Below are 18,049 nucleotides of genomic sequence, written 5' to 3' on the forward strand. Positions count from 1 at the left end.
AAATGACCTGTGCATACAGATGTTACTTTTATGAAAGAAGAGGATTATTAACAGTTACAGGTAAGACCTGAAAAATCTGATTCCAGAGTGGCCATTTTATTGACTGCATTAAAGCTGAGAGAAGGAGCTGGACTTTGGGGTATTTTTAACAACTGTAGAACCATATATTCAACCAACCCCAGAGTCCACAAGCCAGAGTAAAAGCTTGGAGGGAAAATGCAGCATATGTGGGCTTGTCAAATATAAGTCCCAAATCTGTGCTGAATCTTTTGTCAGAAACTGTGGATTTAATGAAACCCCAGAAGTTTAGTTAGAAAGATTCATCTTCAATTTCTTCTGAAAATACAAAGCTTTTTTTTCTTTTCTTTCTTCTCTTTCCCCCTCCTTCCTTCCTTCCTTCCTTCCTCCCTCCCTCCCTTCTTTCCTCCCTCCCTCTCTCTCTCTCTCTCTCTCTCTCTCTCTCTCTCTCTTTCCCTTTCTTTCTTTCTTTTCTTTCTTATCCCTTCTTGGAGTATGCATACCTTCTCCCATCTATTCCCATTGTCCAAATAACCTTTCTTTGTATAAGAGACTATCTGTCTTTGAGTGTACTTGGTGCCATATGACTTTGCTTTTGCGTGTTATTTGCTTTACAGCTAGTCACCCCTACATTGGTTTCTATGCTAAGAATGATTCTTTATGTGAACTTGAGAAGTTGTTAGACAAGTTTTACTCCTTATAGTGTAGCAATAAGCTCACACGACAGGGATTCAGGAGACCAGCTACTCTCCAACTGAGTATTTGCCTCTTTCAGACTCAGTTTTTCATCCATAAAGAAGGATTGTTGAAATAGTACATGTAAAAATGCTTCCAAATAGCAAAATGCTATCCCAGCTTAAGACAACTCTATTTGAGGAGCAAAGGCACAGACAAAAGACTGATATTTTAAATCTCAGTGTGTATTTAGGTCAGGCTAATTCATAGTATCTCCAACTTCACTTCATTTTACTCATAGATTTTAACCACTTACTTATTCAAGAATTTCAATAACTTCTAGGAGAAAAGTATTTTCTACTAGAAACTAAGAAAATAGTTTTCTGAGAAAACTAAGAAATTAGAAAATAGTTTTCTCTCTTGCAATTTTTTTTTTTTTTTTTTGCCAGCAACATTAGAGACATTGAGTGGATATGTCAGGAGCCAGTAAAACTAGGTACAGTCAGGTTAGCTGTCTGTATCTGAAGTTGCATGTCTATGACAGGTTTGGAGGTGAGACTTTTAGCAGAGATAAAATGGTCTATACAATTCCAGATCGTCACCATGGAAATAATGTGGCAGCTGTCCAAAGTAATCATAAAGCTTGACGGCAACGACTCAAGACCATTTTAGCAGAAGATATCTATCTTTTCTCTTGTTATAAATAAATAGGATAATTTGTGCCTCTGATTGCTTTCCAAAGCCAAATGCGTTCTTTCTATTATCTGAGTTTAAATATTAATTTCTCAACATTCATTCATCAGAGTGGAAAATGGAGCTCTGACTGTATATATAGGCCCGCTGTAAATGGTAATTTTTCCACTCTTCCTTTTAATACATGCACATCTAACATAGTACAGTAAGGCTCTTTATATAAACACACTACAGTATGAAATATTTCTCTATTTTAAAATCCTTAATTGTAAAGATTTCTAAGTGAGATACTATAGAGAACAATTTAATAAAATTCAATTCAATTACCTCACAGATTTGTCAAATATTAACATTTTGTCTTATTTTCTTTCATTCAGAAAACATTAGGGATATGTTTGAAGCCCTCTGTATATTATTCTTAATACTAATCCTCTCCTTTACAAGAGAAAATTTGGTATATATCATCACTTGGCATATGTTAATACTTTTACATGTGTAGTCATATGTGTTAATAAATAATATGTGGTAGTGTTTAGCATGTTATTAGATTTCATATCCATAACATCACACTATATTTCCATTCAGCAATTTGCCCTTTTGCATAGTATTATGTTAATAGATATAGCTCTAGTTCATTCATTTAAACTAAATTGAATAAATACTACACTATCAATAATATAATCAATTCTCCCACTGATGGCCATTTAGGTTGTTTCCTACGTACTGCTATTTTAAGCAATACTGAAGTAAACATGCTTGGTTATGTCTCTTTGCACACATATGAGAGAGCTTTTCTATGGGGTGGACAAAGAAGCAGAATTGATGGATTGTGGTAAATGCACATTTGTTTTTCTTATGTATTGCCAAATTGTTCTACAAAATGCTTGCAGAATTTACACTGGTATGTGAGAATTCCTACTCTTCTTTCCAATTCAGTTCATTTTTCAGACATCTTTAAAACTGACTATTATGAAAATTATTTTAAATATATAAATATGGAAACAATGCTGAAATGAAACCCCCTATCCCTATTATCCAGCTTCAATAATAATCAATATCTTTGTGAATGTTATTTCATCTATACCTGCCATTTATTTATTTTAAAGCAAATCTAAAACATTATGTAATTCCATCCATAAAGAATTTAGTATATATTTCTACAATATAGGTACACATTTTTATAATAAAAGGAAAAAATATTATCATACTTAAAATACATTAATAGTGATCCCTTAATATTTGATATTAAATATTTGATATTAAATAGATGATATTTGAATTTCCCTGATTGTCTCATGTATATTTATTTTACTCTTGATTTTCACATCATCCCAATAAGAGCTGCACATTGTATTTTGTTGATGAGTCTTATAAGTCTTTTTAAATCTGTAGATGTTCTCTCCTCCTTTTTGCTTGCTATTTATTTGTTGAAGAAACATCCAGATTATAGATTTTACAGATTAAGTCCCTGTAGTGTCATTTAACATGTTTCTCTGTTACTTATGTTTCCTATGATTTGATAGTTAGATCTGAAGTCTTGATCAGCTTCATGATTAATTTTATGGGGAGAATAGTTTGTTGGAGGCAGAGTTTTCTTTCTGTTATACCACACAGAGAAGCACATAAATTGTGTTTTCTATTAGTCATATTAAGATTGATCAGTGGGTTCAGATGTTGTCAGCCTGACGTACACATTGTAAAACTCCCCATCAATCTTTCATCTCATGGTTTTAGCAGTAATTGATGACATTATATAGATCAATTATTTTATTACAAAACTAATAAATGATGTTATCATTCTATCATCCCTTCTGTATTTGTTGACTAGATTTCTTTTTAAAAGAAGAACTTATTCTTATCAGCTATTTAATTCTTCTGAGATAAAGTTCAAACAGAAAACACAAGCCAAATGGATGAGTCTTTTCTTTGTCAATGCTCAGAATGGTGATTCAGTTTTCTAACATCTAGCAACAGTGATCAGTGTATCACCTGTGGGTCTGTTTCTATTGTCTGTTTCCCTTGTTTTTTTTTTTTTGTTGTTGTTGTTGTTGTTACATGGTTCTAACTCTTCCATGCCTAAACACATTTTATATCAGATAAGACATTATAAATATATAAAATAAGATTCTGTAGAGGTTCTAGGCTGTCTCTACCAGAGTTACTTCACCACTTTTTCTGCTAAGTAGAATGGGAAAGATCAACTCAATCTAGTCAGAAACTGAGCTGAGCAAAGTTGTTTTGCAGTTTGTATAGGAGTCAGTCTACTGTAGGGTATATCGCTTCAAGACTTTTAACAGAGCATCTGGCTGTGCACTAGTACAGCTCACTTGGTGGATCTTTATCTCCTCAGCATTGAGAGACTGTGGGATATTCTAGTTGGCTTTTCGAAGATTTTTAGTTTAGATTTTTGGTCCCCCACCACACACAACTTCAGAATTAGACACGTGTCTTAACAGGGAACCTGAATCAGGTGTTTGAGAACTTTGAGTCTCCAATCTTGTCAATGCAGATTCAGGTGATTGTTAGAAGTGTTTTCTAGCCTGTCTCCTCAGCATTGAAAGGCTCCATGAAAATAGACTCTCCATGTCAGAGGTGTTTGGCTTATCTTTTAACCTTTCTGATCCAGCCAACTGCAAACATCAGCAGATGTTTTGAGGGAGAAGCTGGACATGTATTGAAGCCTCTCATGCTTTTTATTTTATCACTTCAGCCTCCAGTGACTACAAGATCTCTTCTGTCTCCTCTCCTCCCTCCACTGACACTCTGCTTGGGCCAAGTCTGGATAGTCGTCCTTTTGCCAGAGCCTGGAGTTGGCAGATGCCTCCAGGGAAAAGCATCTGCAAATCATCTGCTCACTTCTCAGTTCTCCTGTTTCTGATATTTTAGTTCTCACTAATCCCTGTCACTTCAGCAGCCCCCTGATGCTGAAAAAAAGATAGCTTTTGTCTTTCATACCTGTTTTCTAAACCTAAAGTATTCTTATTCTTCACAACATTTTGCACATATTTCCCTCAGGAATTCTAAAATGTTTATCAAGTTCTTGACCACACTGCAATGTACATTATATCTTTGCCTCTCTCCTGTGATCCTTTTCACTTCTTATTATATAAGTTAATTCTTATCTTCAACAGTAGGCAAGTCATAGTTTCTGGAGGGCAGGATCCATGGCTGATTTACCATTGCATGCTAGTTTATCCCCCTTTTACCTACCCCAATTCTTGGAAATAAAAGAAAAACATGTGATTTCTCATGCAAACTGATTACTTTTAAGAGTGAAGGAAGTGTTCTTAAAAATTTTGTCATGACAAAAGGCATAAGCTGGGACTTTCCTGGGCATACAAAGAGACATTTGGTCATCTATTTACAGTAAATGTTGAACAAGTGATTGAATAAACAAAACAGAATGCAGAAATATTCCTAATATGAAAATAATACAGAAATAGCCCTGAGCTTCTTTATCACTTTGGTAATTGCAGGAATATCAAAAGCACTTATTATTTTTGTTACTAATTCCTAAATTAATTCTCATACTCAATATTGACTGTCATAAAATCTCCAGCAAAATTTACATTAAAAAAATAAAATAGTAAAAATAATGTGTATAGGTATTTGTGTGTGCAAAAACTAGACTATACATAAATACGTTAATGGTGGTTTTTCTCTGTGTATTGGTAGAATTGTAGATAATTTTTATTAGCTGTTTTGTGTTTTCCTATTTTTTCCAAATTCCCGACAATTAATATTTATCATTTTTTAAATATGAAAAATAAGCAGTAACTGTTATTACAAAAAGAAATTTATAATATATAATTCAGAAGTAAAATTCCCTCTTCTTTTAGCTTTACCCCAATAAACTAAGGTATTATATGGGAGTTGTGAATATATTTTTTTTTTGCTGAAAAAATATTAAAGTAAAAATTCTAAATATATATTAAAATATATGAGGAGCTACTAAGGAGAAATATCAAATATAAATTACAGAATTTGGGAAGTTATACTAATATTTTGTATGTACTGAAGTCTTAATTCAAAATTTTGTAGTAAATTTAGTCTTTATACTGTAAATAAACATTTTACTGTATGTATATTTTCAATGTTCATTCTCACATATAAGCATCTTTATTAATGAGAAAGTAAAAGCTCAAAATTAGAAAAACGAAATACAGCTTAAGTTACATAAAAGGAAAAATAGAAATACCCTGCTATGTTTCCAGATAAACTTTAGGTGCCAAACTGCCGAAGTAAGTGTTTTTATTATTTTGCTCTGATTTATCACAGGGGGAGAGAAAGAGATGATGAAAACAACTTGCCAAAAACTAAAGTCTTCACCTCAGGATGTTTCGAAAAAAGATTTAAAGTGGCCGATGAAGCTGAACATTGGGAAACATTTTTTACTACATCTCCAGCCTGCTGTGGAAATGCCGGGCACCAGTAAACAATATGTATTAAGGATGATTCTGTATTTATTTATTTTGTGTTATGCGGGCCTCTCACTGCTGTGGCCTCTCCCGTTGCGGAGCACAGGCTCCGGACGCGCAGGGTTAGCGGCCATGGCTCATGGGCCTAGCCGCTCTGCAGCATGTGGGATCCTCCTGGACTGGGGCATGAACCCGTGTCCCCTGCATTGGCAGTCAGACTCTCAACCACTGTGCCACCAGGGAAGCCCAAGGATGATTCTGTTTGTATGTATCCTTGTCAAATATATTCTATGATGAAATAAAATCTGGAAAATGGATTTCTTATTGACCTATAATCATGAAAGTATATAAATTAAAATATTTAAAATTTTTAAAAAAGAAATTATTCCTTTGGTAAGAAGCTTAAAATTCATGATAACAAAAAAGGACTTAGATCACTTGAGAACTTTGTGAGGCTTTTAATATTCTTGGCTAAAACACATATTATATATATGTTTTCACTAAACTTTATTTTATGCCACCACTTCTGTTTAAACAGAGGCATTAATATCCCCATGTCACCACCCAGCAAACCTGAAAAGAAACTGATAGGCAATTATCATAGAATTTCTTTCACAGTGTTAGAAGTACAGTCACCATAGCCCTAAAAGAAATCTTGGTCATATCATAACCTATTGAGAAAGAGGAAGGAGAGATATTAAAACTGGTATAAGAGGAATTCTGTGTCCAGCTAAGATGTAATTCCTTGGGGTAAACCAGCTCTCTCACTGAGAACAACTAGAAAAAAACAGACAAAATATTTTTAAAAACCATTTAAAGACATTGGGATGCTGTCATGGCAGCCAGAATCCAAGGGACCAATAAGTCAGAAAGAAGAGAACTTCAGAGAGGTAAGCAGATAATCTTCAAGCTATTTTTCTCATTGGGACATTTGATGACTCTTGATACAGAAGAGCAGATTGAGAGTCCAGGCAGAGGGTCTTAAGTAAGAGGTAAAGAAGCAAGAAAAACAAATATTTACAGGGCTACAGACACAAAAATTTGAGTTCAAGTCTTCCAACGTAGCCAGGACTTGAGAAGCCAAAACCCTGAAGAGAAGGAGGTCAAGAAAAGTGAGACCTACACTTGGTGGGTTTCCTTTAGAAATTTTTGCAAACTTTAGGCTGCACAAAGCACAGGATACAAAGCTAAGCAGAAAGCTGCTGAAAATCAGTGCAGTTTTAGGTAGTCTCATAGCACTGAGGAATCAATATAGGAGTTAAATACATTTCAAGAATGAAGAAATGAAGTAAACGGTGAGGACTCAGGTTCTTAAAATTCCTGATCTCAAGATCATTATAATCAGGAAAATGTAAATTAAAACTATAATTAAATACTACTACACACCCATTAGAATGGCTATCATGTAAAAGACCATCAACACAAAATGTATCTCATACATTCTTGGTAGGAGTGTAAAATGACAAAATCACTGTGGAAATCTCTTTGGCAGTTTCTAATAAGTTAAACATACACCTGCCTTATCATCCAGTAATTCCACTGCTAGGCATATACCCACAGAAATGAAAATTTATGTCCATAAAGATGTACGTGTATATTGATTGTAGCTTTATTTGTAATATTGAGAGCTGGAAATTGCCCAAATGTCCATCAATGAAATAGATTAAATAAATTTTATTATATTCATACAAGGTAACACTACTCAGAAATTAAAGAGAATAAACTATTGATACATGCGGGAGCATGGATGAGTCTCATACTATGTGAAAGGATGGCTCATAATGTATATACAGTGAAACTATTTTAAAATGGGGAGATCAGGAGATCATATGTAAACAATTAGTTTTTACTCTTCCCAGTGATTAATTGATAGTGGTAGTATTAATTGTTAGACATTTCTATGGCTACTGTGGAATAACATAAACATCTACTTATGATATATTCTGATTCTATCATCTATTTCCTTGGGAACTAGGATTCTTATTATGGCATAAATATAATATATATGTAGTACATGATAATACATGAGCTGTCCATGAATTTCTGGATCAGAAAAGCTGAGAACAGATATAGTAGGGAGTCTATGGAACACTTATTTTTAGCTACTTCTTAAGACCTACAAACTATACTATTCACTGGTAGAATATGGTAAATAGAATGTGAGTATTGTCATCTCCACTGTTAGAGATAAAGCAACTGAAGTCTGTAGAAAGGTAAATGTGAGAAACATAGTGTGATCGTATGGACCACACAGAGTGCACATTCCTAAGGAAGCATCTTCCCAGGGACGGATGAGGATCTGGTTCTCAGACTTGCAGTCATTCTTCCCAACACTCACCACCCAGGTAAATATCATAGCACAACTTATTTTGTCTGCCCAATAAGGATAATATATCATCCAGGGTGAGACTTATATTAAACAAGCTCATATAGTGAGGTTGCTATATAACAGAATTTCATTTTCATTTGCAGTAGGAAATAAGGTACAGGATTTAGAATACCAAAATGTATATAAATAGGGGAAGCCAATAATTAATAGTTACTTGCTCACGGGGAATCAGAAAAAGGGGTGGAGTGTGGCAAATGTCAATACTTAAACATTTGATGGCATTAAGCCAATATAGCTTACTTCATCCTTTTAGTCTTAGGAATCACCTTGTCACTTGTACCTAAATTTTCAGAGCCCGTGACTCAACATCCTCTTCACTCATCTCAGCATCAGAGAGGTCTATGGCCATTTCCAATGTTTGTTTGCTTTTCTCTGCTTTTGTGTCTGATCAGTCTCCCTCTCTTATAAATCAACCACATTTTAGATGTGATAGTCCATTTAATCTGGTAATAGTTCATATATTATAGGCTTTGGAGGTAAACTACCCTGAGGTGACTGCACATCTCTATTTACTCTGAATTTTGTGAGCAATCTTACTTTTACTTTTCTTTTTACCTTTTAAGCATTTCTTTCTTTTCACTCTCTTCTTCCCCAGTTGTCAGAGCCCTAGGTCAAGCCACTCTAATCTCCCACCTGGACCCTGCTACAGCCTCCTCCCAGAGTGTCCCACCTCCCATCTTGCTCTCCTGTGTCCTCCACACTGAGGGTGGAGTATTAGCTCTAAAACATGTTTCTCACTAGTCACAGTGCACCTCTGCTTTGTGACTGTGGTGACTTCCATTGTTCAGAGGATGAGATCCACGCTTTTGAGGTCTGTAAGGAGGCCCTGCGTGATCTGGTCTTAGTCCGCCCTCCCTGTCTACTTATCACACTTTCTTTTATTCTCACTTCCAGGCATCCTGGAATTGCCTCCTGTCCTTCAGTCATCAGTGGGTTTTTCTGCTCAGAGCCTTTACACTGTGATTGTCTGACTGGTCTACCCCGTTAGCTCCCTTCCTTTCCTAGCTAACTCCTTTTCTCCTTCAGAAGTCAGTCTAAATAATTCTTAGTCCTGGGAACATTTCCAGCCTCCACACACTGGGACTGGTTAGGTCCTCTTAATAACACTCCTGTAACACCTTGTACTTATCCTTACAAACATTCACTACACTTGTAATTACATGTTCAATGTTTGGTCTCCTGGCTAGAATCCCATTTTCCACAAAGGCAGGGGCTGGATCTGTTTTGTTCACCACCGTATTCCCTGCCCGTGTCTCAATGGCCAGCACATGTAGGTGCTTGAACCAATTAGTCATCAGTGCTTCTCTTCCCAATGTAAAAAGGGGTGCAGCAGGCCTTGAGCTCATTCTAACCATCAGAGCAAAAGAGATTTTATACTAGGATCGGCCTTAGAATAACTTTTGATTTTAAACAGTTGGAGCTAAACAAAACCTTACTAAAATTGCTTGCAATTCTATCTCTTACAATAAGACACTGACAGAATCAGTGGCTAAAGTCACAGAGCTGCCTGGTGACGGATCTACAGCCATCCTTCCTCCCCCCTCCCCCCTCCCCTAGCTGCCCCATTATCGTAACTTCTTTTTTCTTTTTAGATGTTGGGGGTAGGAGTTTAATAATTAATTTATTTTATTTTTGGCTGTGTTGAGTCTTCGTTTCTGTGCGAGGGCTTTCTCTAGTTGTGGCGAGCGGGGGCCACTCTTCATCGCGGTGTGCGGGCTTCTCACTGTCGCGGCCTCTCTTGTTGCGGAGCACAGGCTCCAGATGCGCAGGCTCAGTAGTTGTGGTTCACGGGCCTAGTTGCTCCGCGGCATGTGGGATCCTCCCAGACCAGGGCTCGAACCCGTGTCCCTTGCATTTGTAGGCAGATTCTCAACTACTGCACCACCAGGGAAGCCCCTATTGTAACTTCTTTTATTCTACTTTGATCATGTAAGTCTTCATTCCTTTTTCTTTGTTAACACTTTTCCTACTCCCCCATCCCACATCCACCTAAGCCAAATAACATAAGCAGTGCAAAGTTTAACCAAGTGGAAAATGACATTACTTTCCACAGTGTTTGAGAGCATTTACTAGAAACAAGCTAACTGTATGTATTTTTATAACTGAAAAATCAGGGAAAGGAAAGTATTTTCTATCATTATTGATTTCTCCTAAGCAGTTGTTTTTCAATATCTTTAGCAGCATCACCAGGGACTTTGCCTAATTTGGTTAGCAGCAGACTCCTCATTCATCTGGAAGGTAATCTGCATAGAGGGTATTGTTAAGTTGCCTTCAGTTATAGGAGATTTCCCTTATCCTTTTGAAATAAAATAAAATTATAGACACATTTTGGGGTTAACTGGATTAAATATTTGCTGATTTTCCTCTTCTATTCTATTGACCAATGTTAACAATAAGTACTATGTTATTGTTGGCCTGTAATTTATGCTGTATTTTAATTCATTCAGAAGACAATGTCCTAACAATCCATATTTCTTCAAAAACAAAACACTTTTTTCCCTCCTCTTTGTTCATCTTGAGGCGACTTAGAAGTATTTTACAGCCAGGATTCTCTATAAAGTAGCAAAGACAAGGCTCAGTTTTTAAATGTGTTTGACTCTACACCTCACACCTTCATAACAAACGCCATCTCAGCGTGATGCATTTTCTCGCCCCTCCGTTGGTATATCTGCTGGAGTTTGTAGCAGTCACTAACATTTTTCATAGATAAGTGATCACTTGGCTGGCTGGTTACCAACTGCAGGTTTTGAAGTTTCTTTGCATCAACCTTTCTAAATATAAAATGCTGGTGATTAGAAGTTACTTATTCAGATGCCAAAGAAGAAAGGATGGGTGGTAGCTGGAGATGGAATCACTCTGGTGGAGACACTTGCAGGGCTTCTGCTCACGTCACAGTCATACCCCTTTTCTGCGAACTGCCTCCCTGATCTTACCCATGGAGGATGGGAGTGATGGGCCCCTGGAAGATAATTTTATACTCTGTGACTTCACATCATCTTTGTCCATCATCTCCTTGTCCTGGGATAGACACCTGAGTCAGGCTGAAGTAATCAGTGTCTGTCTGTGTTATGTAGAACCACGTGGGTTGAGGGAATTGAAGCTGACTCTTTGGTAACTGGACTGATAACATGTAAACTCAGGAGCACTGGGATGGTTGTCCTTGGACTGACCATGAGGGCCCAAGAAATGGAGAAAGCAGATGTATCAGGAGAAGAAGGAGGTGTGCAGGAAACCAGGAGATGACATAGATACCTGGAACCTTTTTCCTCAGAAGCCTGGTCCCCCTTGTGGCCCAGAAACGTTCCAAATCTTGTTACTATAAGATATCTGAAATTATTCCTTATATTTTTTCTATTAAATATCCCACCGCCTTTTGCTTAGGCTAGCTTCATCTGGCTTTTATAATTTGCAGTGAAAGACTTCTAATTAATGAGCCTATAGGCATCGTTCTCATGATATGAAGCTTCCGAATCCACTGGTACTTTCTTCTCTTTCTTCATTGTGCAGGCTGCTAATATTTTTGCTCTTGAACCTGCTTTACGACTGTGTTGCTCACATGCAACACGTTCCCTTTTGAGTAGGTAGCACTTTACACTGGACTCTAAGGCTAACAGATGGCATGCAAACGATCTCTTCTTGCTTTAGCTGTGGCCAAGTATGGACAGGCTGCCAAGTCATGTCAAACAGGGTGTGCTCCTTCTCACACCTCTCACACTGAGTAACACCAGCGCACCTGGGCTTTCCGCAGACACACAGCTCCGCCATTCTACATAGCGTGGATATCACAAGTTGAGAGTAAAGATGCATATACCCAGTTTTTACAACTGTCATTACATGAAGGTGTAATGCAGAGTTTTATGCTAGTATATGAACGTTCATACCTCCTCCCCTATTTTCATAATTTTAATGTCACTAGCTAACAGCTAGTGAAATTTTACTACATGCTAGGCACTGCGCTATACTCTATAAATTTTCCCATTTACTTACACAAAGGGAAAATAAGTATGCTTAGGCTAGCTTAGGTTGGCTTCTATAACTTGAAGCCAGAGAGTTTTAATTAACGAACGTATAAGCTTTGTTCTTATGATCTAAGGACATCCATGGTCATGTTTAGCATGCAGGCCTCCAGTGTCTCCTCTGATAGTTTCTTTCATCTAACAGGTGACTGTTACATACAGTAGGACCAGGATAAAAAGAGCGTAGATCAGGACCTTGCAAAAATAACAAACCCAGACTCAATAAACTTCTGACTCTAAATTTACCCACCCACCTGAATCACCAAATTATACCATTTTCTATTATTTCACTCACTGGATTTTATTGTAATGATGTGTTATACCAATAAACTATGACCTTCCTAAGGGCAGACTCCATGTCTTATTCATTTTATTGAATACATGAATGAATGAATACATTATTGAGGTAACAGACATAAAGGTGTTGAAAATTATATTTTAGTTAAAGTGATAAAAACAAATGATTTTATCCAGAAAACAATGATTTTAGTCCCAATTCTTCCTCTTATAAAAATGGCCTTGAATTTTCCAAGCCTTAGTTTCTTTATTTACACAATGGTGTTATGTGTACCTACTTTGGGTCATTATGGATATTCATCTGGAATATTTTTGAATTCAGTTCAGAAGCTACACATTATAAATATAGGAGAATACATTAAGTATGAGAACTTGAATATGTATGTCATGCAAGTTCATTTGAATTTGAAAGAAATATAAAAGGTGGCCTATATTCAAAAGGAATATGTTCTCTTTGAAGCTGTAGCAAAATCTGTGCCCCATGGTCTCAGTGTAGAACTTGAAAACATAAAATATGAGTATTAAAAGTAGCTATCTCTGTGTCATTTGTAGAATGAGTATATTATTCACAGGAGGGAAAAAATCAAGGAAACAATGGTGACTGCAAATTTGTGTCCCCACCTCCCTATCCTCATGTCATTCATCTCTCCCCCTGTACTTAAGTCCATGCCCTCTGAAGGTGGTCTCTCACCACGGCAAATCCTCAACACACAACTTATTTACTTATCTGTTTTCATTCTAAATTATGGCTAATGTGCTTTTAGGTCATCGTGTTACATATTTCAGAGAGTTAAGGCATTTCATCTTGCTTTTTTCAGGGGGCATAAGGCTTTACTCCAAATAAAATACCCTCACATTGGCAGGCTCAGGCATTATGACTGGCTGTCAGGAAGAGAGTCAAGGATTTGGATTTCTAGCCCCTTCCAATCACAGCTGAATGAAGGTAACTGTTTCATTCTCAACTGAGTCTGGCTCTGAATACACAACACCCTTCTTCTACAAACAACCTGTACTTAGGAGCTGTAACTCCTCCAACTCCACCCATAATGCCAGGACAGCATACCTTACTTTCCAGCTTTCGCTCATTTGTCTCATTTCAAATCTTACCATCAATGTTTGTAAGCCCAGAGATCTTAAAAAATCAGTAGTAAGAGCTGTATTTTAGGATTTTACTTAAAATTCATCTAAGTTTCTAGCTTAATTTTTCCATCTTTTGTTTTTAATGACAAGCAACACACATGTAGTAAAGTGAGAACCAGCATCAACCACAACCAACATATTCTTCAAAATTGGTGCTTCATTATGACACTTGTCAATTGATGTCCAATGGCTCTATTGCAATGGCACAGCTCTGGGTCAGACTGCCCAGGATAACTCGTATGATCTCTAGTTTATATTTTCAATTTCTCTCAGCTCCTCTCTCAGATACTATGAACAAGCTTAAATTTCTCCTCTATTATACCACTTCTCTCTCTTTCCTTGGCTTCCTTAGACACTGTCTAAACTTCTTAATTCTTTTAATGACAAACTCCTCAATTTACAGCTATAAAAATTCTACTCACATCACACCACTGAAACGACTCAAGGATAACCATAGAGTCTCCATCCTTGGGGATCCCAAGGATCCCAAGTTCTTTCTTCTTGAAACAGTCTGTTATAGACTGAATGGTTGTGTCCCCTGAAATCCATATGTTGACATCTTAACTCCCCAACATGATGGTATTAGGAGGTGGGGCCTTTGGGAGGTATTTAGGGTTAGATGAAGTCATGAGAATGGGATCCTCATTATTACTCTTATAAGAAGAGACACCACACAGCTCACTCTCCCTCCTCTCCCCTTCTCTCTCTCTTTCTGCCCCCATGCTTGTACAGAAAATTGGTTATGCGAACACACAGCTAGAAGGCAGCTGTCTGCAACCCAGTGGGAGAGGTCTTACCAGGGCTCAACCATGCTGGCACCCTGATCTTGGACTTCCAGCCTCCAGAACTGTGAGAAGATAAATGTCTGTCTTTTAAGCCCCCAGTCTGTGGGATGTTACTATGGCAACAGAGCTGACTGAACGAGTCTCCTTGGTTTTCTTGATACTGTGATCCCTCTGTTTCTGCCCTCTTTTATTCTGTGTTGTTTATTACTTTCAGGTTTTCCTTATTTATCTTATCTCTTAAATGTAAATGTTCCCTAATGTTCTTCCTCCTACTTTCTTCTTTTCTCATGTCTTAATCACTCTTCTGGCCACTGTAAACATTCTGACAATTAAGCCTCAAATCTAGAGCTCTGGCTCAGACCTTTCTCTTAAGCTTCTGACTTAATTTTTCAATACTTTAGGGATGCCTCTGTTTGAATGCCTTTACTGGATTTTCAGTTGATAAGTCTGAAACCCAACTTATCAACATTTCCCCAGTCCTATTCTGACAGGAGAATACAGGAGTATTCCCTATCAGTTTTTATGGTAGTTGTATTTTTCCAGTTACCCAGGCTCAAATCATGAGAGTTGTATTCTATTGTTCATTTCTTTCTTCCCCCCCAAAATCAATATTCCAGTTCTAATGAATCAAGCTCAGAAAATGTTTTCCTATGCATGCTTGGGATTTGACTTTTATTTCACTGCTCAAGTTTAAGCCTTTTATTTCAACCTGTCATTTGGATTTTTGTAGCACTCTATTAACTAGTCTGTCTATAGTCAGTCTCTTCCCATAAAGGTTACACATGATCATAAAACTTCACAAAAGTCATTAATCCAACTTTTGGTTTATATGAAAAGTATCCAAATTTCTTCTTAGAATATTGATCATTATCTATAATCTGTCCTCTTTCTGCATTTAAAATTTACCCACCACTACACCTCTCCATGTACTTCACTCATAAGAGATTCCATGTTTCAGCCCAAAAGTTCATTAACAATTCTGAATCTTCATTTATGTTATTTTCTACATGTGAAATGGTCTCACCATAGCACAGTTTCTCCTGTTGAAAAACATAAGGTTAAGTTTAAATGCCACTTTTATAATTTTATTAACAAGTCTTTCCCCATCCTTCAACAGATACCACTCCATTTAGATGGATTGAATCTCTTTCTTCCCTGGACACATAAAATGCTATATTGCTCCTCTATTATGGCAGTTAACCCAGTATATTTAGTTCTATTTTTGAGTGTCTCTCTTACTATTTTGCAAGATTGGTGCATTCTGTGACTACCTCTTATATCTTTTTTATCCTAAATATTATCTAGCACCATATCAAGTATGTACGTGCTTTTACAAAGCATATGTTACAGTTGAAACAATCATTGATTAAAGAAGTGAATGAATAAACAGTAGACGCACCATAAATGTTATTCTCAGGAGTGAAATTCTATGACAAGTACTTAATAAAATATTTTGATATTTACTATAAAATCAAGGGAAGAATTACAATAACTTTTAAAGCCTTTTATTGTATGATTAAAGGAAAAGTAATTTCAAAATGACAGATTTTCTCATTTATAAGCTAGAAGAATGAATGAATTCTTTGTATGAAAGAGAACATGTTACCTCTATTTGATTGTGATGTCTGTTGGCTCACTGTCATATTTCCTTCCCTAATCAAAGGAGGAAAGACAAATGAAGAGGCTTACCCAGGGCATAAGCACTAGTGCTGTAGGCTTATTTACCTTTTCTGTAGACAAAAAAAAAAAAAAAAATTGCTTCTAGCAGATCCAGAAGAAAATGTCCTCAAGGCATCATTTCATTCAGTATTTCGCTTAGCTTTTGCCCTCATTAAAATCATATATACAGAAGCAAGAAGACCTACAATCCTGCAGCCTTTGGAACAAAAACCACATTCACAGTAAGATAGACAAGATGAAAAGGCAGAGTGCTAGGTACCAAATGAAGGAAGAAGATAAAACCCCAGAAAAACAATTAAATGAAGCGAGATAGACAACCTTCCAGAAAAAGCATTCAGAATAATGACAGTGAAGATGATCCAGGACCTCGGAAAAATAATGGAGGCAAACATCGAGAAGATGCAAGAAATGTTTAACAAAGACCTAGAAGAATTAAAGAACAAACAAACAGAGATGAACAATACAATAATTGAAATGAAAAATACACTAGAAGGAATCAATAGAAGAATAACTGAGGCAGAAGAACGGATAAGTGACCTGGAAGACAGAATGGAGGAATTCACTGCCGCAGAACAGAATAAAGAAAAAAGAATGAAAAGAAATGAAGACAGCCTAAGAGACCTCTGGGACAATATTAAACACAACAACATTCGCATTACAGGGGTCCCAGAAGGGAAAGAGAGAGAGAAAGGACCTGAGAAAATATTTGAAGAGATTATAGTCAAAAATTTCCCTAACATGGGAAAGGAAATAGGCACCCAAGTCTAGGAAACACAGAGAGTCCCAGGCAGGATAAACCCAAGGAGAAACATGCCAAAACACATATTAATCAAACTAACAAAAATTAAATACAAAGAAAAATAATTGAAAGCAACAGGGAAAAACAACAAATAACATACAAGGGAACTCGCATAAGGTTAACAGCTGATTTCTCAGCAGAAACTCTACAAGACAAATGGGAGTGGCATGATATATTTAAAGCAATGAAAGGGAAGAACCTACAACCAAGATTACTCTACCTCACAAGGATCTCATTTAGATTCGATGGAGAAGTCAAAAGCTTTACAGACAAGCAATAGTAGGAGAATTCAGCACCACCAAACCAATGCTACAACAAATGATAAAGGAAATTCTCTAAGTGTGAAACACAAGAGAAGAAAATGACCTACAAAAACAAACCCATAACAATTAAGAAAATGGTAACAGGAACATAAATATTGATAATTACATTAAACGTGAATGGATTAATGCTCCAACCAAAAGACACAGGCTCACTGAATGGATACAAAAAACAAGACCCATATATGTGCAGTCTACAAGAGACCCACTTCAGACCTAGTGACATATACAGACTGAAAGTGAGGGGATGGAAAAAGATATTCCATGCAAATGGAAATCAAAAGAAAGTTGGAGTAGCAATACTCATATCAGATAAAATAGACTTTAAAATAAAGAATGTTACAAGAGACAAGGAAGGACACTACATAATGATCAAGGGATCAATCCAGGAAGAAGATATAACAATTATAAATGTATATGCACTGAACATAGGAGCACCTCAATGCATAAAGCCACTGCTAACAGCTATAAAAGAGGAAATTGACAGTAACATAATAATAGTGGGGGAATTAAACATGTCATTTACACCAATGGACATATCATCCAAACAGAAAATTAAGAAGGAAACACAACCTTTAAATGACACAATAGACCAGATAGATTTATAGGACATTCCATCCAAAAACAGCAGATTACACTTTCTTCTCAAGTGCACATGGATCATTCTCCAGGATAGATCACATATTGGGTCACATATCAAGCCTCAGTAAATTTAAGAAAATTTAAATCATATCAAGCATCTTTTCTGACCACAACGTTATGAGATTAGAAGTCAATTACAGGGAAATAACACAAAAAACACAAACACATGGAGGCCAA

The 18,049-nt window shown here is 36.5% G+C and overlaps 1 protein-coding gene across 3 annotated transcripts in view; it reads right to left on the reverse strand.

The window, feature by feature from the left end:
* Window positions 1–18,049, reverse strand: part of GRM1 (glutamate metabotropic receptor 1) — a 358,927-nt gene that overhangs the window by 11,650 nt on the left and 329,228 nt on the right. The window contains exons 8-9 of one of the 3 annotated variants that reach the window (XM_060114929.1): window positions 14,495–14,531; window positions 9,064–9,068 (exon numbers count right to left, since the gene is read on the reverse strand). The exons of the other annotated variants lie outside the window; for them this stretch is intronic. Of the exons in view, the coding sequence (XP_059970912.1) occupies window positions 9,064–9,068; window positions 14,495–14,531 (42 nt within the window). The remainder of the gene's footprint in view (window positions 1–9,063; window positions 9,069–14,494; window positions 14,532–18,049) is intronic. 3 annotated transcript variants of the gene reach the window in all.

Source organism: Mesoplodon densirostris, chromosome 12, assembly GCF_025265405.1.
Source record: "Mesoplodon densirostris isolate mMesDen1 chromosome 12, mMesDen1 primary haplotype, whole genome shotgun sequence".
NCBI classification, from domain to species: Eukaryota; Metazoa; Chordata; class Mammalia; order Artiodactyla; family Ziphiidae; genus Mesoplodon; species Mesoplodon densirostris.